Source organism: Prunus avium, chromosome 1, assembly GCF_965620075.1.
Source record: "Prunus avium chromosome 1, drPruAviu1.hap1.1, whole genome shotgun sequence".
NCBI lineage: Eukaryota > Viridiplantae > Streptophyta > Magnoliopsida > Rosales > Rosaceae > Prunus > Prunus avium.
In genome coordinates this window covers 50,482,476-50,502,352 of record NC_142284.1, presented here as the reverse complement: position 1 = coordinate 50,502,352, position 19,877 = coordinate 50,482,476, and the positions used below count along the sequence as shown (strand labels likewise).

The window sequence follows — 19,877 nt, the reverse complement described above, 5'->3', positions numbered from 1 at the left end:
GTCTAGTGGGATTCTTTCAATTTCCTGATTTGTTGACTATTCTGACCTGGATTTCATTTCTAATCACCCACCAATGACAGTGACACATCATCTTATGAATATATTTTTTCATAATGTGCTAGGCTTCCACATGATTTGATGCTTGCCATAGATCTCAAAGTTGATCAACAAGTATTAGGGTACCAAAAACGAGTGAAGCATATATTGGTGTACAAAAGGCAGAGGAGCACGTACTCGCAACGTCTTATTTGATCGACAAGCGTACTAAGTTTGACACTAATTTGATATGTTATTTTCTTGTTTAACATGTCATATTATATTCGTATTTGTATTCGTGTTCGTATTCGTGTCAATACAACCTGCAGACGATTTTCGTCAATGGCTGTTGAGAATAATCTAGACTTTATTATTATTATGGCTGTTTTGGTTGGTTGGTGTTTTAAATAGTAAAAATTAACAGGCTTGGTGGTAGTTGTGTTTATTAATGTGTTGAGTCGGTGGCTATCTGTATAAAGCCACTTTTGCTTGCTGCAGGTCTAATATGAAGAGAAATTAATATCAGAAAAAGTCCTATTCCATTCCCTTTGTCTTTCATACAAGAGAACAAGTTTCTTCTCTTGTGAATTAACGTTTCCACATAAAAATAATCAATATCAGAAAATCTAAATTGCTTTCATCAATGGCATGATAATTTAGACGGGTGCTTTTTCTCAAAGAAGTAATGAAACGGAGACCATCATCACCATAGCTTACAATCTCAAGGAATATAGCTGATGTAAATATATCTGAATATTTAAATGAGTATAACCGTGTGAATATACTTTTTAAATATATTTGAATATTTAAAGAGGTATTTAGTTATATACTCATTCATAGAAGTTAGAACTAGTGATATTGATAAACCCTATACCATTTAATTTCTATACAAAAAAACCCAAAACAGGACAGCTGCTTTGTTGAGTTTAATTTTGATTATTAAATTACTTTGATGTCCTTCTGAGTGTTTTGGGTTTCTTCTCCTCACTTTTATTTAGAATTTTGAATGATCAGGTAGAATCCGAGCATGCAGCCTGCCTCTGTGTGTCCTCTACCACCTTTGCTTGGCCCTGAACTCTTCATCATCCCAACTGACAAACCCTCCATTGTCCCTCTTTCCTTGGTCAATGGCCGAGCTTCCATTTACCCAACAGGACTAAAACTCAACAGCAGAAGGAGGAGAAGAACTAGACCAAGACCGCGAAAGCTTTGAGATCTCGGATTTCCAGTTCCAGCCATTTATTTAGCACTGCAGAGCAATATAATTCGAGTGCTTCAAAAGTTGCATGAGAAAATGTCTTGGTTGGTTGGTTTAGCTAGCTAAGAGGCCTTTATATAGTATCCTATTGGAAGCTCATATAATTGTAAGTCTATTGGTTTAGATAGCAACAAGGGTTACTTGTTATTTATTTATTTATTTGTTTATGTACCTTTTCACGTACATTGACTCTATATTAGGTCTTTTTTCAAGGAAAACGAACAGTTGATTTAGGAGGAAATGCATTAAGGCACTTTTTTCCTGGAGTGCTCCTCCTCTCGGATGTGGTGGAGGAAACAGTTCATTACCTGGAAATAAATATACATATCTAATTAGTCAACCATGGTTACTCTTACTTTAATAATAAAAATACAGCACTGACACATGCATGCGTTTTTGTCCTTGTATGACTAAATTTGGATGGACTATATATATCTTTTTCCTCCTCATGAGTTGCAACTTTCTAGAAAATTAAATTTTTTTTAAGGAACATTATTATATGCAAAACAAGTACCTATCGGGTAGAACTCTTTCCACGAGGACAAGTTGATATCCATAACTTGTCCCAGCTCTGGATGTTGTGAAGTAGTGTTGTTATTCTCATCGTCTAAACCACTGCCTGGGTTCATATGATCTTCAAGATTTATGCCATGAAGGAGCGTTGATGACTGGGGTGCTGCTATGACTTCAAGTCTACTTCGCGCCTCATCTCTGAATTCCCACAAAATTAAACTATTAAAAAAATATGATTTAAAAGGAGAAATTGATTCATTTCCATAGCTAATTAATAACCTTGGGGGAAGAAAGCCATTTGCATTCAAAAAGTTGAGGCTCTGAAGGTCTCTTTGTGGAAGCCAGTCAACTAGCATATTGTGTGGACTTGCTGTAACAAATTCATCTACATTTGTTGTAGCTGGAGGTGCATGTACCTACATACACAATTCAACACACACACACACACACATATATATATATATATATTTCGACATACACATGTTTTTTTTTTCTTCTAAAGATCTTCTAGCACACCTGTAGTACTGTAGCAGAAGAATGATACTCCTAAGGACTTGCTGCTTTGCCATAAATTGTCCAGTAGTTATAAGTTCAGCAGGGATTGATATATATTATTATAATGACAATAGAATATGTATATACATACCTTGCGCACATGCAAACGTTTTAGAGTTTCCTCAAGGATCTGCTGTCGAGATACTCAGCCACATGCAATGTCGTGACTTCAGAGAGATCTCCTTCAAAGATCCTGCAATGGACACTTAGCTTATAAGATGAATGCATGTGATGCTGGCTAATTGAAACTAATTATTTAAAAACATATAGGAGAGTTTAGGGTTTCAGCAAGGTGCAAAGAATTAAATTGCACCTCAGTTGATTTTCCATTTCTTTTACTTGTAGGATTTCTTGTTGAATCTCCTGTAATTGATATGAAATAAATCAATTTTATGGTAATTAAAGAATGTATTAAGCTGCCAATCAATCAACTGCTTGCTTGCATGTGCTTTGACAAAGTAATTCTATTTCATAAGGTACCTCGAGTTGATTAGAATCAGTACTGATTCGGCTGCATCCATCAAAATGACATGGAAAATTGTAAATAGAACGTAAATGTTTATATATCCTACTTTCCATTATGCTGCCGCGAATCTGATCTTCAAATATAAGTACTGACAATATTAATAACCCTCCAAATGAGAACATCTCACATCTCACATTAATAAAAGAACAGAGCCATGACCTAGTTGCTTGATATGTTTGATCAGCTTCCCTCATCAACTTAACAAGAACGCGTTGGAGAAACTGCACATTTAAATACACTCAAATGAATAATAATTTTTTTGGGGGGGGGGTAAAAAACACTCAAATGAATAATTAAAACAAGTAAAGATTGATATAGAAAAACATAGAAGTTCATAAGATAACATGGGGCACTGCCACTGCTCTTCGGAATGATATATGTATATATTATATTATATTATATATATGTACTTAGCACTAGCTGCTTACCTCTCGATTATGGAGACTTTATAATTGTAAAGAACGTTGATAGAAACCAAGAACAACAAGCATCGAACAAGAGGAGGAAAAGAAAAGCCATTAGCACAAGCACTACACTGATGATGACAAGTTCATACACAATCAGATCATCTCCTTACCGTCCCCGTTCATGCTCAGGAAGATTAACATAGCATGCCAGAATCTCTTCAATGCTTCACAAAACAACAAAAGAAACAGGAAAAATAATCATTTTTTAATTTATTATTAGTGAACTAGTAAAATAAAATAATACTTGTCTAGCTTTACCAATATTGAGCAGCTTATAAAAGATTAATCATGTTGTTAAAAGTAATGCACATTGAATAATAAAGAAAAATCTTGAATGATATAGAAAAATCTAGATAAATTGAGTGAAAGTAGACAAGTCAAATTTGAGCTCTACTCTAGAAACATCCTATTAATTATTTAATGTATTGTAACTAGACTATTCTAGACTTATATTATAACTTGTGGCTGGAAAACAGTTTGAGAAGTCGGTTACTATGCAATAACCGACTTCACTAGATATTTGTCATCTTTAAGTTGGTTATTGCTACTCTATATATAGCAATAGCAGCCCAATTGTGTAATCAAGTGAAAACTGAAGCTACAGCTTGTCTAACTCCCAGCCAACTCTTGTATCCAATTCTAAAGCCTTGTACCCTTCTTAATAAAATAAAATTATCTTGTTACCCTTTCAAAAGCTTTCTATTCCACATAAACAATATTGTCCTAAATAGTAAACTAACTATTCTCTAAGCCTCTCTTCTCCCTTCAACTAACACATGTATATAGAATCAGCCAGATGATTACCTTTTATTGCCAGAAAAGAGACTGAGTCTCTCGGATGGAGAAAACATGATAAGAGCTACATCAACATCACAGAGAACAGAGAGTTCATAGGCTTTCTTGATAAGTCCGCTTTTAATTTTTGAGAAAGTGACTTGTCTATTAGTCGTATTCTCAATCCTCTTGATCTGAAGCTTCACTCTCCCCATTCCTTTAATTTATTCCTAAACTAGCTTTTACAATTTCTTTTAGCTCTTGCACCTTACCTTTTCTATTTTGCTATTTTGGGATACTAGGTACGTAATAGGTGTTCCTGTATTACTTGTTGCAGGTAAGGGATGAGCTTGAACAACTGTTGGATGATGACAATGATATGGCTGGTGGGGTGTTTAAGATAATTAAGCACCTGTCATGTAAACCGAAGTGTCAAAGAGATGTCCAAATTCAATTGCTACTGCTGCTGCTTATATGGTTGAGATGTTGGCGAGTCCTTACTTAGTTAGGATTTTGGTTCCTTATTTCATTAGAATTTTGGTTACTTACCAATTATTATTTAGTCTTATTGTAATAGAGATTTATTTCCTATTGTAATTTAGATATATTTTCTATTGTAATTTAGATTTATTTCCTATTTTATTTAGGATTGTACTTATATAAATACCTCCATATTGGAGAAGAATAAAAATATGAGCAAATATGAGCGTATCTGAGCATAACTAAATATTTACCCTACTTTGTTTGACATGGCATCAGAGCCAACGTTTCCGGTGACCTGTGTGTGTTGTGTCCACCCGTGTTCTACTGTGTGCCCTAATTTCTTTTAGGATTCTTGTGCCTGTGCCTTTGCTGTGTTCCACTGTGTACTCCGTTGTGTTCATGCCTCTACTGTGTTCGTGCCTGTCTTCGTGCATCTACCGTATTTGTGTATTTGCTGTGCTCCGCTGTGTTCCCCTGTGATAACCTCTGCCAAATTGAGAGTCGTTGGCACTCCTCATTCCTAACCCATCATGGGTCTTCATCTTATGGTCTTTCTTGATGTCTCAGCTTCTCTATCTTTGAAACTTCATAACAAGTTGCTTTCCTCCGTGAGCCTCGTCACCGCTCACTGAGCCGTTGATTTCCTCCGCGAGCCTCGTCACCGCTCGCCGAGCCTTTCCTTTGACTGTTCTGCCGGTCTCTGTCTTCTTCGGCTGCTCTCTTGAGTTGCCTTTCCGCTTCCTGTTTGAGCACCTTATCTTTGTCTTTGTCTCTGTTCATGATTTGCTGGGTTTCCTCCCTTACTATTCTCCTTCTCTGAATCTGAAGTTTTTTCTTCATGGGACAACCGTATGCTACCACCTTCCCCTCTTGCATTTGTTTCTGCCACGAGACTGGCATGTTTGAGTCTCTTTACTATTATTTCAATTTCTCTTCTTTCAAATCTCGACCCTTTACCAGCGTCGAATTTGAGGGGGAGTGTTGCAACTTTATTTGGGTGTTACTTTCTCCAAATCTCGACTCTCATAAATCGTCGGATTTGAGGGGGAGTGACACCGCTGCTCATCTATTGCGCTGCAATTTAACCACCTATCTGCCATGGCTGATTCTGCTACATCTCAGTGTTAGTCAGTGCATGTTTCTCAAGTACCATTGATCATATGGCTCCATCGACCCCTTCTCTTCAGGGGGAGAAGGGGAGTGAAGAAAAGTTGTCTCTGTTGTTGCTAGTGCCAATGCCTTGTATTGCTGTTGATGATGCCTGTTATGTCTCTGTCTTGTTGCTCCTGCTTGTTATGGTGCCAGTATTGTTGCTCATGCCTTTGCTAGTGTGTTTGCCTTGCCTTACCCTATTTTTTAGGGTTTGGTTTCTGCCTTATCTTCTGCCGTGCTCACAGGGCTTCTGTGTTCTGCCTTATCTGCTGCCGTGCTCACAGGGTTTCTGTGTTCTGCTATTTGCCTTATCTTCTGCCGTGCTCACAGGGCTTCTGTGTTCTACCTTATCTGCTGCCGTGCTCACAGGGTTTCTGTGTTCTGCTATGTGTCCTATTTTTTAGGGTTTGCTCTTGTGTTTTCAATGTGAATTTTGCTTTATGTTGTCACTTGTTTCACTCGTGGTTGACGAAAAGACCTTCTCTACAATTGGTGCTTCTCACGTATGGTGTTCTGTGACTCGCTTGTCAAGTTGGGCATGCGAAATATCTTTGCCCAACTTGAGGGGGAGTGTTGGCGAGTCCTTACTTAGTTAGGATTTTGGTTCCTTATTTCATTAGAATTTTGGTTACTTACCAATTATTATTTAGTCTTATTGTAATAGAGATTTATTTCCTATTTTATTTAGGATTGTACTTATATAAATACCTCCATATTGGAGAAGAATAAAAATATGAGCAAATATGAGCGTATCTGAGCATAACTAAATATTTACCCTACTTTGTTTGACATGAGAATCTCATGGCACAGAGGTTCTTGATGATATTATCATCAACAAATCCGATGGCTTATTTGAGTTTTGTTGTTGGTCCTTCGAACAAGCCAGCCTTGCTCCTCACTTGAAACTTCTAGCACACCGACTCTTCTCTATCTAATCCATATAGCACCCAAAGCAGTTATAAAGAATCTGAAGGAGAAATTAAGAGGAAGAAGAAATGTAGAAGATATCCCTAAAAGACTGTTCTAAAAGCCACCATGGAATTGAAAAACACCAATTGAAGAGGTCATCTAACTTGACTTTTTGTCACTGTCAAGTGCCAAGATTTTGTCACTGTCAAGTGCCAAGATTTTGTCACTGTCATGGACCTGAGTTCTATATTTGTTAGGTATCTGATTGAGGATATAGTTTTTTTTGTATATTATGTTTTTATAAATATATTATTATCCATAAAGAGAAAAATGAATATTTTTAAAAAAATGCCAAAAAACTTTCTTTGATTCTCAAAGCAAAAGATAATAGAATTGAATCTGAAACTTATCCATATCATTACTATGTTAGCATAGGTTGCAGGATGGGGGATAGGCCTCCCGACTCTTTTTGGGCCATATAACAGTTGAGGAACAAGGTAGGGACTTTGGGCCCATAGCTACTGGTCGGTAACTTTTGTTAGCTCCAAATCAAACATTTTACCAATTTTTCTTCACTGACAAGATGAGTAAATTTTACTGTATCGAAAGAGGTAAAAGAAATCATTAAAAAGGATAAAAAAATTCCCCGTTATCTACATTCAGATGTCACCTTTGTCGTAATTTTAATGTCATCTTTGTTGTTGATCATCATGCAGATGATTTGGTGGTGTACTCAAAGAAAGTTGGTGGATTGAACTGATCAGACGACATATATATTTCTCCAAGTACTCGACCTCTGGGACGTGAAGCAGAAATCAGTTCATTAACTGGAAAGAAATTTAAATTTCTAATCATCAATCTACCAACCATGGTTACTCTCCTACTTTAATAATAAAGATAAATGAATATTTAAAAAATTTCTAATATAACTCTAATAACTAATTTGCATGTAGAACTGAGAGAATTAAATTTTTATTTCAAGGATCATTAATTAATTTCATGCAAAAGAAGTACTTGTCTGGTAGAACTCATTCCACTGGGACAAGTTGACATCAATAACTTGTCCTAGCTCTGGACGTTGCAAAGTAGTGTTGTTATTCTCATCGTCTAAACTACTGCCTCTGCCTGGGTTCATCTGATCTTCAGGATTTATGCCATGAAGGAGTGTTGTTGACTGGGGTGCTGCTATGACTTCAAGTCTACTTTGCGCCTCACCTCTGAATTCCAACAACAACAACAACAACAAGAAAAATTATATAATTTGATTAAAAAGAAGAAATTGATTAATTTCCATAGCTAATAAATAAGATATAAACACCTTAGGGGAAGAAGGCCATTTGCATTCAAGAAGTTGAGAATCTGAACTTGTGGGTCTCTTTGTGGAAGCCAGTCAACCAGAATATTGTGTGGACTTGCTGTCACAAATTCATCTACATTTGTTGTAGCTGGAGGTGCACGTACCTACATGCACAAATTCATGATATATATATTTGATATTTTTTCCTTGACATTCTTAATGCATTAATTCCTCGTTCTTAATAATAATGATGCCAAATAACACACACCTGTAGTACTGTAGCAGAAGAATCATACTCTTCCACGATTTGCTGCTTTGTCATAATTAAATTGTCCATTAGTTATAAGTTCAGCTAGGCTTGATATTATAATCACAGTAGAATGTATATATATATACATACCTTGCGCACATGCAAACGTTTTAGAGTTTCCTCAAGGATCTGCTCCCGGTACTCAGCCTCATGCAATGTCGTGACTTCAGAGAGATCACCTTTAAAGATCCTGCATTGGAAACTTATTAGTGTATAAGATGAATGCATATGCTTTGCTAATTGTAAACTAATTATTTAAAAACATATAGGAGAGTTTAGGGTTTCAAGGTGCAAAGAATTAAATTGCACCTTAGTTGATTTTCCATTTCTTTTATTTGTGACTTGCAGCATAGGATTTCTTGTTGAATCTCCTGTAATTGATAAGAAGTTAATCAATTTTCATGTACTTAAAGAATGTATGCCAGTGTTATAAAAAAAAAAAAAAATGTATGCCAATATCAACTGCTTGCTTGCATGTGCTTGACCTCGAGTTGATCAGAATCAGTACTGATTTGGCTGCATCCATCAAAATGACATGGAAAATTGTCAATACAACGTTTATGTTTATATATATATATATATATATATATATATATATATATATATATATATATATATATATATATATTCCTACTTTCTTTTATGTTTCCATGAATCTTATCTTCAAATATAGGGTAAATTACTCAAATAGTCCTCAAATTTGTACCCGATTTACATTTTGGTCCCTCAATTAAATTATTCGTTCAAATGGTTTATCAACTCTATATTAATCGCTCCATTGATCCTGCCGTTAAATTATGTTAATGTTGCCGTCAAATGTAAGGGTAAAACCGTCCATAACCGTCCTATGTTCCCCAAATAGGTGATAAAGTGGTGACACATAGGTGATACCGTGGTGATAAAGGGGTGATACATAGGTCAAAAGTCTTATTTACTCCTACAAATGTAGCATGTACTGCTCACATGACTAAATTTAACAGAAAATGTAACGGTAGGACCAAAGTGCCGATTAATAAAGAGTTGGTGGACCATTTGAACGAATAATTTAGTTTAGGGACCAAAATGTAAATCGGGTACAAATTTGAACACCATTTGAGCAATTTACCCTAAAATATAACTGAAGTATTGACAATTTTAACCATGCAAATTGTCTTATCAAAATGAGAACATCACATTATATAATAAAAGAACGGAGCCAAGACCTGTTTGCTTGATGGGTTTGATCAGCATCCCTCCTCAACTTAACAAGAACGCGCTGGAGAAACTGCAGATTTAAACACACTCAAACGATCAATAATTAAAAGAAGTAAAGATTGATAATACATAAAAGTTCACAAGATAATATGTCTCTTTCGAATGATATATATAGATTTATGCACTTAGTGCTAGCTGCTTACCTCTTGATTATGCAGGCTTTATAATGGTAAAGAAAGTTGATAGGAACCAAGAACAAGAAGCATCAAACAAGAGAAGGAAAAGAAAAACCATTAGCACAAACACCATATTGATGGTGACAAGTTCAATACATAATCAGATGATGATCTCCTTACCGTCCTCCTCGTTCATGCCCAGGAAGATTAACATAGCGTGCCAGAATCTCTTCAATGCTTCACAAAACAACAGAAGAAACAGGAAAACTAATCATTTTTAATTTAATGATATTAGTAAACTAGTAATAGGTAATAGGATATAAAATAAAATAATTATTGCCTTTACCAATATTGAGCAGCTTATAAAAGATTAATCATGCATATAGAAGCAGTCAGATGGTTACCTTTTATTGCCAGAGAAGAGACTGAGTCTCCCAGATGGAGAAAACATGATGAGAGCTACATCAACATCACATAGAACAGAGAGTTCATAAGCTTTCTTGATAAGTCCATTTCTTCTTTTTGAGTAAGTAACTTGTCTATTAGTCGTATTCTCAATCATCTTGATTTGAAGCTTCACTCTCCCCATTCCTTTAATTTATTCCTAAGCTAGCTTTTACAATTTTTTGTAATTCTTCTCCCCTTTCCTTTTATGTTTTACTATTTTGGGAAACCTAGCTAGCTACCTATATAGAAAGATAATCAATATGATGAAGAAAGAGGAAGAATCTTTGGCTCTCACACCCATATATAGTTCAAGATAGAAGGTACAAGAAGAAAACTAAGGGAGAAGGATAAGGAGATATGTTGATAATTGAGTTTGTCACTATTAGGCTATTTATGGAATTATTTGACATATACACACAGATACGGCGGTGTAAGGTTAAACAACTAACGAGAACTCTTCCAGTATGACGGTGAAATCATGTGATAACCTGACTTTACAAGTCGGTCTAAATTATTACGTGTTCAGCATTAATAATATCTAAACACTAAACCCATTAAACATGTAAACTTATTGTGTAGTGGATTTATCATTATTGATTATTTTGAATTTATATTATCTGAAGGCCGAACACATGAAATTAGATTGTCAACTAATGTTGAATACTAAAGTTTAAATTTTGAAGATAATCACAAAGAAGATTAAGAGGAAAAAAAAAGATCGGATAAAAGAAATTTGTATTTTGTAACGAGCTATAGTTAGTTTGTATGTCAAAGAGAAAACAAGGATGCTGAGCTAATATATGAGGCATGATTTATCGAAGGGGCACGAGGGGATTGTGGGAGGGTCCCACGTAGCACATAGAGAAAATGCGACGTGTCAGTATTTTTCTTGTTTGCGCCGAACTTTTGATTATGAGCTCACACCCACGACGTCTATCTGCATATGTTCCCCGACGACCATCCCATTGCTTAATTGCAGAGACTCCGGTGAGAAACGTCTCTGGTTGGGCTTCAGGCTTCATAACTTGCCTTGAGATTTGAGGGTTTTTGCAGATCATCCCGTGCATGGAGGAGAAGCACTTGTCGATCATGCAAATTCTTGGCGTTTTCACTTTGGTTAAAATTAGTTTATTTTATTTTCAATTTTGTTAAATTATGTTCTTGCCATGCAACCAATCTTGTGCCTAATCAACTCACCGTTTCCTAATTCAATGAACCTTTCATTTTCCTTCATGACTTCCCTTATGTTGATTCTCTTGCGGCTGCTGGTTTGATCAGGTATATATATATATATATTGCCAACCGATTATTAAGGAACTTGTGGGTTATTGTTCATAGGAAAGAGATGTAGCCCCATATGAATTTCTTTATTTCTTTTATAGTACAAGCGATAGTACAGCCTAAAACAAAAGAAGCAGAAACCCAATCTTTTTAATTATACCAAAGAAAGAAAAAAATCTGAGACATCTTGACTTCTAAATCTTGGTAATGAATGAAACATCTTTCTTAAGGAGAGAACTAAACATCTTTCCTTGAATAATTGAAACTTAATCATATGTGTATTCTTTTCTATTTCTTGGCTAACTAAACTACAAATACTTTTTTTTTGCACATTTGCCAGCAAATAACTTTTTAAAATTTAAATTTTAAGCATCAAATTATCATACTTCAAAAACTCTTTTGAAACACGCAAAGTTCTTGCCAAGAGGCTAGTAGTTATTATGCTAAAGTCTAAATTCTAAATTCAAAAGTCAATGTTCAACCCAAAAAAATTCAAAAGTCAATGCATATTAATCACAAGTAGAATAGGCTTGTAATGTAAAGTCAACATGTGATTTTACATGATGTTTGCAATTATTTTTTATAATGAAAACGTTGGGAGTAACATTCTAAATTGAAGATGATAGATAAAAACACATTTTAAATTGAAAAGTCGTCTCCCAACAATAATGCGCTTAAACGAATTACAAAATAAGACTTTTATCATTCACTTTGACTATTTCATTCCTAAACTATCATTTCCCAATTGTAATTTTATTCTCCATTTATAAAAAGGACGAGTACTTAATTGCTGGTCGTTCGTCATATAACACAGTATATGCCATGTGAATTGGGTTTCCTTTATAAACTCAAGGAACTTGATCTTGCTGTGAACCAACTGTGGGGTGAGATTCCAAGCAATATTGGTCACACACTTCCTAATCTTCTATACTTCAGAAATTGTATCAATCAATTCACGGGAAAAATTTCTGCTTCTTTGCACAATATCTCCGGTATTCGATCAATTCGCTTGCCCAACAACTTGTTTGAAGGATCAGTTCCACCAGGCCTCGGGAATTTGCAATTCCTTGAAATGTACAACATTGGTTTCAATCAGATCGTTAGCTACGGCGATGATGGTCTCAGTTTCCTCACTTCCTCGACAAACAACACCTGTCTCCAATTCCTTGCCATTGATGATAATCATTTGGAGGGTGTAATTCCAGAGTCCATTAGCAATCTCTCTAGAGTTATCAAAAAGTTGTACATGGGAGAGAACCGTATTTACGGTCACATACCCTCCTCAATTGGTCACCTCAGTAGCTTGACTTTGCTTAATGTAAGCTACAATTTGATCTCTGGCGAAATCCCACCTGAAATAGGCCAGCTGAAAGAATTGCAAATGCTTGTTTTAGCAGCAAACAGAATGTCTGGCCATATTCCAAACTCCTTAGGTAATCTCAGAATGTTGAACAACATTGATTTATCCGGAAATTACTTTGTCGGCAATATACCTCTTTCTTTTCCCAACTTTCAGAAGTTGCTTTCCATGGACTTATCCAACAACTTGCTCAACGGAAGCATTTCTAGAGAAATATTTCTAAGGCTCCCAAGTTTGAGAAATATTTCTAGAAATGAAAGGTCTTGAGATTCTAGACCTATCCTCAAACCAGCTTTCTGGGTCCATTCCTGATAAACTTAAAGACCTACAGGTCCTGCGCTACTTGAACCTCTCCTTTAATCTCTTAGAAGGAGTAATTCCTAATGGTGGAATATTTTTTAAAAATATCTCTAGTGTCCATCTTGAAGGCAACCCAAAGCTCTGCATACATTTTCCTTGTGTGGAGAGTGCTGCAAGTAGTCATAGGAGAAAAGTACTGGTCCCAGTTACAACAATATTGGGAATATTGGCAGTATGCATAATGGGTGGTTGTTTGCTCTATGTTAGGAAAAGCAAAGCAAGAGTTGCAGCAACTTCTGATTTAGTAGTAAAAGGGCAGCATCGAATGGTCACATATGAAGAGCTCCATGGGGCAACCGGAAATTTCAACCTGGAGAATTTGATTGGAAGTGGGAGATTTGGGTCTGTGTACAAAGGGTGTCTACGAGAAGGAATTGAAGTTGCAGTGAAGGTGCTTGATATAAGAAAGACAGCATCCTTGAAGAGTTTTTTGGCAGAGTGTGAGGCACTGAGGAGCACAAGGCACCGACTTTAAGAACATCATGCTCCAGCATGGACTTTAAGAACATGGAGTTTCTGGCTTTGGTTTATGCGTATCTGAGTAATGGGAGCTTGGAAGATTGGATTAAGGGTAAGCGAAAGAATGCAAATGGAGATGGATTGAACATTGTGGACAGACTCAATGTGGCCATTGATGTTGGTTGTGGGTTGGATTATCTGCATCATGATTGCGAAGTTGCAGTGGCACACTGTGATTTAAAGCCCAGCAACATTCTTCTGGACAGAGATATGACTGCAAAAATTGGAGATTTTGGGCTGGCCAAGTTGCTGATAGAAAGAACTGGCAATAACGATCTCAGCTCCACAAATGTCCTAAAGGGTTCCGTAGGATATATGCCCCCAGGTTAGTATTATTAAGCAGCCCTCTTCTCGTTTGAAGTATGTGGTTTACCTTATACATCAAGCTAGGTTTTATGATTGTTTACAAAAAATAAGAATGAAATATTATGCAGAGTATGGTTTTGGACAAAAACCATCGACAGCCGGAGATGCATACAGTTTCGGAGTGGTGCTGTTGGAGCTGTTTACTGGAAAAAGCCCAACCCATGAAAATTTCACAGGAGATCAAAACCTTATTAGATGGGTGCAATCAGCCTTCCCTGAGAACGTTGTACCAGTACTAGACTCTGAGCTACTACACCTCATGCAGCATCTGCCTAATGAAGGCCCAATTAATATCATCCCCGAAGCAGAACGTAATTGCCTGATCTCAATTACTGAGGTTGGGATCTCTTGCACTTGTGCTTCGCCTGATGGACGCATTGGCTTGAGGGATGTCCTTTGCAAACTGGAAACTGCTAGACAAACCCTTTTCAAGCATACTCATGTCTGAAAGTGTCACTCATTAATTTCATAATTCAACGTCTAATAACCGGCTTGTAACTCAAGTGGTTAGAGCAACATGTAATCCTATAGCCGAGGTCATTTATTTGATTCCCTCTTCCTTATTTATTGCTTGTATCAAAGAAAACATTTATGTTCTGATAATTGATGTAGTAGATAGTGGAATGCAAGATTTTGATTCCATGTGACAATGTAACTATCACAAATACATAACCAAACTTGAGAATCTTGCCTAAAACCAAAAGAGGGATTATCATATCCAATACCATCTGAAGATAATGTGTATATATGACATGAATTAGCAACCCAAAAATGCCCAATAGTTATTCTCAGAGTTGAGAAAGTATGTTCAGCATTGTTGGGCGTGGCCTGCACTTTGCAAGTAATGGGTGAGCTTTAGGCATGGAGAGCCCAGGCCCTTCACTCATGTCCACCATCTCCTCACCAATCCTCTCCCAATCAAAACACTGTATCAGTGATCCCAATGTCAGTCCAACAATCCGATTTGCTAGCCCTTCCCCAGGACAACCTCTCCTCCCTGTCCCAAATGGCAACAACAAGAAACCATCTCTTTCCCCTTGTACATTCAAAAACCTCTCCGGCCTAAATTGTTCAGGCTGTGACCACAACTTTGGGTTGTTCTGTATGGCCCAGACATTCACCAACAGCATTGTTCCACGTGGAGCATGGAAACCTCCCACGGTACAGTCCTCTGATGACTCGTGTGGGACCAGCAGTGGGCCTGCTGGGTACATCCGGAGGGTCTCATTGATGATGCCATGGAGATGGGGAAGCTTGGCAAGGTCTGATTCTTCAATTAGCCTGCTTTGTCCAATTTCGATATCGAGTTCGGTCTGTGCTTTTGCAAGGGCTTCTGGGTTGTTCAGCAAAAGTGAGAGTGCCCATTCCATTGTTCCAGCTGAGGTTTCTGTCCCTGCTGATAACATCACCTGTGTGCAATTATGCAAAAAGCCTTTAAACCAACCAGTTCATTTCATATTTCTACCTTGGGACACAAGTTTGATTATTTGATCTGAGTTTTGCATATAGCCCTTGTTTTGCATTTGTTATTGGATTTCACAAATTGTGGGTGAGAGAGACTACTTACTTGCATTATGCCTCTTATGATTTCATCTGTATAATATTCAGGTTCATTTCCTTGAAGCGATAATAAAACCTCCACCATGGTCTTGCTCCGCTGTTCAGAAGCAGAGCCACTCTGTTTTTTTCTATGTTCTTCAATCAAATCCTGCATGAATTTATCCCTCTTCCTCTGCAACACCACCAGCTTCTTCTCCAGCCCACTCACTCCCAAAAAGTTCAAAGCTGGTACAAAATCTCCAATATTAGTAGCCCCACTCAATCGAAAGCTCTCTACCATAATTTCTTCAAATCGCTTAGCCTCTTCCAAATCTGCCACATGCTCCCCATGATATCTCTTCCCAGCAATCATCCTCATCATAACATTAAGAGTCAGCTCAAAAAACGTTGACTTCATGTCCAAACTCTGAAACTCCCCACCACCCTTAGAGCCTCTAATAAGCCGGCAAAGCAGTGACCTGACTTCATCGACACGGATGCTATAAAACATCTGAAGGCGGTTCGACGACAATAACTCAAGGGAAGTTATGCGTCTTAGGTTGCGCCAGTGGGAGCCATAGGAGGCCCAGGTAAGGGAGGTGTAGTTTTGTCCAAGGTGTTTTCCGGCAAGCAGCTTTGGACGGTTGGCAAAAGCGATGTCGTTTTTGGTGAAGCATTCCGCAGCTGCAGAAGGAGAGGACACAACAATGACAGAGCGGGAGCCAAATTGGAAGTATGCGATGGGGCCATATTTGTTGGACAATTTGGCAAGTGTTCTGTGGAGGGGTTTCTTGAAGAGGTAGAGATGGCCTATGATGGGGAAGGAGAGAGCAGGGCTTGGTGGGAGTCTTTTGCTAAATTTCTGCAAATAGTTCTTGAGGAAAAGAAAGATGACGAAGAGCAAAATGTAATAGTAGAATGAACTTTCCATTGCTATTGATATGAGATCAGATAGCTGTGCACTATGATGAATCTGTTTGTTTTGTACTTCTTGATATAAAAGAAGTCAAATATCAACCTCTCATGTTATTTTCATTGTTGCGTCATCTTATTAGATAATTAAAATTTATTGCTTAATCTTGGATTTTAATCAACTAATGAAAATCAATAAGATACAAAGAGAAACAGTACAAATGTTTGGTTGTTGTGTGATGTCACATGAAAATACCCATGTTTTTATTTAACTTTTTTAAAATGAAAAGCTGTTAACTTAGGGCCAGTTTGGCATTGCTGTGCTGTGAAAATAATCGCTGTCAGATTTGCTGTGAGAGAAATCAGCTATGAGATAACACAGTTTGGCGTTTGGTAAACTTTTTGTTAAAAGCGTTGTTGGTATGGATTCCCGTATAATCAAAAAATAATTGATGTATAATCATTAAACCCAGCGCCTCTTTTAAACTGATTCCTGTATAATCAGAAAATGAAAGCACCTTATTAGCTGCTTTCCCAAATAGCTTTCTCTCACAGCAATTTTTAACAATAAGTGATTTTTTTATAGTTTACCAAACGGGTTGTGCTTCCCAAAATTTTTAAAAAATCACTTATCACCCGAAATAAGCAATACCAAACGGGCACTTACTATATTATCGAAAAGTTTCACTTCTTAATAAATTCATTAACCAAGTGCACTTTTTGAATGTTTTACCATTCATTAACCAACCTCTCATGTTATTTTCAATGGGTAGAAACCCATTGAAAACTATGTGTTAAGTTACTGTACAAGGCAGCCATGAAATAACGAAAATAACTAACACCTAACATTCAAAAAAAAACTTGCCATTCAAATTTTCCGCCAACTACATGAAAAAACGGTTAGTTGAGCAGACGGAAGAACCTAACAAAACTACCAAACACAAAGCTACTAGTCTTCTTCCCCCCAATCCCAATTCCTCTCCTCCAGTAGAATAATTGAAACTTGTTCTAACAACCACCACTCTCTGTAGCTTTCGCTCTCTCTCTCTGTCATTCCCATCCTTCTGCGCGAGCCATGTACCGTCCGATGTGGGCTCATCCGACTCCTCCCGCCGGCCCTCAGCGGTGGCAAGAGACTTGGGCGCGCCTCCTCACTCCTTTGACCCTTTGGATATGCGGCATGTATACATAAGTTTTTCATATTCAATGCCAATTTCTCTTCCACTGACCCCTGCATCTCAAACAGAGCATTTCACTTGGTTTTTTGGCAGTTTCGGTGAGTCTTCGGTACGGGTATTATGGCGACCGTCGGATGGAGCTTGGGCCGAACTCCTCTCGCTTGATGAAGGCTAGCGCTGTCTTTGTAGAACATGTTGAAGTGAGAGATGTTGACAGGAAAGGGGTCTCTCTCTATGCTTTCTCTGAAGAGCCTGAATTGAGCCACCAAACCAATTGGACTGTCTCCAATTACTTGATTGTTGGCTCCTATAGTCGCAAGGTATGTACCAATTGAAAATTTAATTTGTTTTAATTTGTGCACTTATGGTTTCTTAGCTCCCACGTTTATGCATTGCCTCCAAATTATTGATTTGGATCTCTAGAGAGGTTGAAATTTTCTTTTCAGGGATTTTCCTTCTGGTTAAACAAGGGTTCAAGGATATCCATGAGAGTGGAAGCTCATGCTACTACATTAAATAAACTCCAAGTTGTTATGCTTAAAGGTAAGTTTCAATAAATTTTGTCACAGGTGTTATAAGTAAATGAGGTCCATAATGAACCCAAATTTTGAATAAATGAGAAACTGTCGCATTATTTGGTGAACAAATTTAATGAGAGTAGCATAACTCTATTTTCTCTGTGCGCTGCATCTAATTTACGTTTCGGGTCTCATCCTAAAGCAAATGTATTCATGTTTTGACAGGGGAACAAAAGATTGAAATATTGCATCCGGAACATACAAGTTCTCAAGATGGCCTTGCCTCTATGGAACCCAAAATCGGTAACCAGTTCTACATTTTCAAAACTAGTGTGGTACAAATAGATTGCATAAAAAAGGAAGTGTTTTAGGGGCATGAAAAAACTGATCACAAAACTTGCGTGCAAATGTTCATCATATGTGTGCTTGTTCAGGTAAAGAAGCTGAGTACAATATTGAGGAAGATGACAAGTACTACCTTGACATCATTAACACAAAACCTAGAGGCATAATCATAACACTGAATGTAAATGTTTCGTCAACGATGTATGACATTACGAAAGCTAAGGCCGTCTGCTCAACAACAAAGGGTTCGTGCCGGCTCAGACTAGTATTCCCCAATACTCATTATGTCATACTAACCACACCTAACTATGTAAGGCCTGATCCCATACTTATCTCACCTAGTTACAAAATTTGGGGCAACATAACCAACAAAGTCATTGCAGGGGGATCTTGGTGATTGGTACATTGAGCTTTCATTCGTGGCCCGCGTCGTAACCTACATTGCAATTTTAGGTACAGACATCAGAAAAAGACCTAACTTCTGTTGATCTCCTAGTACTTTTTTTCAATAATCTTGTGATTTCAATCATTGATCTCAATTATGTTCAACTTTCAGGGTTTATTGTGGTGACTATTTTTCTTATATTGAAATACCTTGGCGCCTGTGATGTTGAGAGTAGTACTCTAGTAGAAAGAGTAGAGGAAGAAGTTAATGAGACTTACCCTATAGTGCCACAGAAGAATATTCGACAGACATATGGGACAAATGAAGAAGATGAAGAAGATCCAGGAGCCTCTAGTAGCTCCTCAGAGGAATTATATGATGAAAAATTATGCATAATTTGTTATGATGAGCAGCGCAACTCCTTCTTCGTTCCCTGTGGTCATTGTGCCACCTGCTATGACTGTGCTCAGAGGTACATAAACAAAGAGTTTCATATTCTTCTTTTCACATGTTATTTTATTTTATTTTATAGAGATTTTGACTAAAATGAATCTTGCAGGATTATGGATGGGGAGAATAAGGTCTGTCCAATATGTAGAAGGCTCATTCACAGAGTGAAAAAATTGTTTAACCCTTAAAGCGAAGGCCTTGATTGTGAATTTTTGTGATTAGTAGGTTGAGAGGATTTTATTTTTTTTGTGAGTGTGGAAAGAGAAAAATTGTATCTGTAGAGAGTGAGTGTCATCAAACTCTTGTGCTCAAATCCACTGCCTAATTTCTCAATATGCCTCATGAATTGTTCTTTCTCGGATCAAGCTGCACAGAAGAGAGTGACTCTGGTGTGAATTATTTATCGGCCAACACTAGTGCACGAAGGAAAAGCTCTCTTTAGTATACTCTAATGCTTGAGAAAGAGATCCATGAAAATTTTAGATGAGACCCTGTTAAGTGCTTGTGTTGGATACTTGTTCATTGAGAGAATGTAGATTGCATCAAGTCTGTGAAAATTCAATCACT

General features: G+C 37.2%; 4 protein-coding genes and 2 pseudogenes across 5 annotated transcripts; 3 read left to right on the top strand and 3 right to left on the bottom strand.

Moving 5' to 3' along the window:
* Positions 1–1,087: 1,087 nt before the first annotated feature.
* LOC110761896 (agamous-like MADS-box protein AGL104) lies at positions 1,088–4,344 on the bottom strand (annotated as a pseudogene).
* A 3,285-nt stretch (positions 4,345–7,629) lies between these two features.
* LOC110761970 (uncharacterized) lies at positions 7,630–10,239 on the bottom strand. Its single transcript, XM_088246911.1, has 10 exons — positions 10,055–10,239; positions 9,831–9,887; positions 9,678–9,693; positions 9,483–9,544; positions 8,766–8,796; positions 8,590–8,651; positions 8,371–8,470; positions 8,239–8,280; positions 7,992–8,134; positions 7,630–7,890 (listed from the first exon to the last, which is right to left on the bottom strand). The coding sequence occupies exons 1-10, from the start codon at positions 10,237–10,239 to the stop codon at positions 7,671–7,673; spliced, it is 918 nt and encodes a 305-aa protein (XP_088103037.1). The 3' UTR covers positions 7,630–7,670.
* A 1,956-nt stretch (positions 10,240–12,195) lies between these two features.
* Positions 12,196–14,265, top strand: LOC110761957 (putative LRR receptor-like serine/threonine-protein kinase At3g47570; annotated as a pseudogene).
* Positions 14,036–14,431, top strand: LOC110769736 (putative LRR receptor-like serine/threonine-protein kinase At3g47570). Its single transcript, XM_088249213.1, has one exon. It carries the CDS (start codon positions 14,036–14,038, stop codon positions 14,429–14,431), a length of 396 nt encoding a protein of 131 aa, XP_088105339.1.
* A 161-nt stretch (positions 14,432–14,592) lies between these two features.
* Positions 14,593–16,489, bottom strand: LOC110761958 (cytochrome P450 81Q32-like). The gene is made up of 2 exons (XM_021964542.2): positions 15,551–16,489; positions 14,593–15,392 (listed from the first exon to the last, which is right to left on the bottom strand). Exons 1-2 carry the CDS (start codon positions 16,451–16,453, stop codon positions 14,772–14,774), a joined length of 1,524 nt encoding a protein of 507 aa, XP_021820234.1. The 5' UTR covers positions 16,454–16,489; the 3' UTR covers positions 14,593–14,771.
* Positions 16,490–17,398: 909 nt separating this feature from the next.
* On the top strand, positions 17,399–19,643 carry LOC110761965 (E3 ubiquitin-protein ligase APD2-like). 2 transcript variants are annotated; one of them, XM_021964551.2, is made up of 8 exons: positions 17,399–17,612; positions 17,706–17,932; positions 18,059–18,155; positions 18,356–18,433; positions 18,565–18,785; positions 18,859–18,928; positions 19,032–19,332; positions 19,420–19,643. In XM_021964551.2, the coding sequence occupies exons 1-8, from the start codon at positions 17,510–17,512 to the stop codon at positions 19,496–19,498; spliced, it is 1,176 nt and encodes a 391-aa protein (XP_021820243.1). In that variant the 5' UTR covers positions 17,399–17,509; the 3' UTR covers positions 19,499–19,643. The 2 variants fall into 2 exon arrangements, with proteins under 2 accessions (XP_021820243.1, XP_021820244.1); XM_021964552.2 differs by having other exon boundaries at positions 17,457–17,616.
* Positions 19,644–19,877: the final 234 nt, after the last annotated feature.

What these genes read in the sequence shown, in the direction of transcription:
- LOC110761970 (XM_088246911.1), bottom strand. Translation starts at nt 10,239, where the DNA reads ATGGGGAGAGTGAAGCTTCAAATCAAGATGATTGAGAATACGACTAAT. An exon ending in CTCTTCTCTGGCAATAAAAG is followed by an intron (nt 9,888 to 10,054) that starts GTAACCATCTGA and finishes TGTTTTGTGAAG; the next exon opens with CATTGAAGAGATTCTGGCAC. An exon ending in CAAACCCATCAAGCAAACAG is followed by an intron (nt 8,797 to 9,482) that starts GTCTTGGCTCCG and finishes TGATGGATGCAG; the next exon opens with CCAAATCAGTACTGATTCTG.
- LOC110761958 (XM_021964542.2), bottom strand. Translation starts at nt 16,453, where the DNA reads ATGGAAAGTTCATTCTACTATTACATTTTGCTCTTCGTCATCTTTCTT. An exon ending in TCATAAGAGGCATAATGCAA is followed by an intron (nt 15,393 to 15,550) that starts GTAAGTAGTCTC and finishes AATTGCACACAG; the next exon opens with GTGATGTTATCAGCAGGGAC.
- LOC110761965 (XM_021964551.2), top strand. Translation starts at nt 17,510, where the DNA reads ATGTACCGTCCGATGTGGGCTCATCCGACTCCTCCCGCCGGCCCTCAG. An exon ending in CCAAGTTGTTATGCTTAAAG is followed by an intron (nt 18,156 to 18,355) that starts GTAAGTTTCAAT and finishes ATGTTTTGACAG; the next exon opens with GGGAACAAAAGATTGAAATA. An exon ending in TACTAACCACACCTAACTAT is followed by an intron (nt 18,786 to 18,858) that starts GTAAGGCCTGAT and finishes AAGTCATTGCAG; the next exon opens with GGGGATCTTGGTGATTGGTA.
- LOC110769736 (XM_088249213.1), top strand. Translation starts at nt 14,036, where the DNA reads ATGAAATATTATGCAGAGTATGGTTTTGGACAAAAACCATCGACAGCC.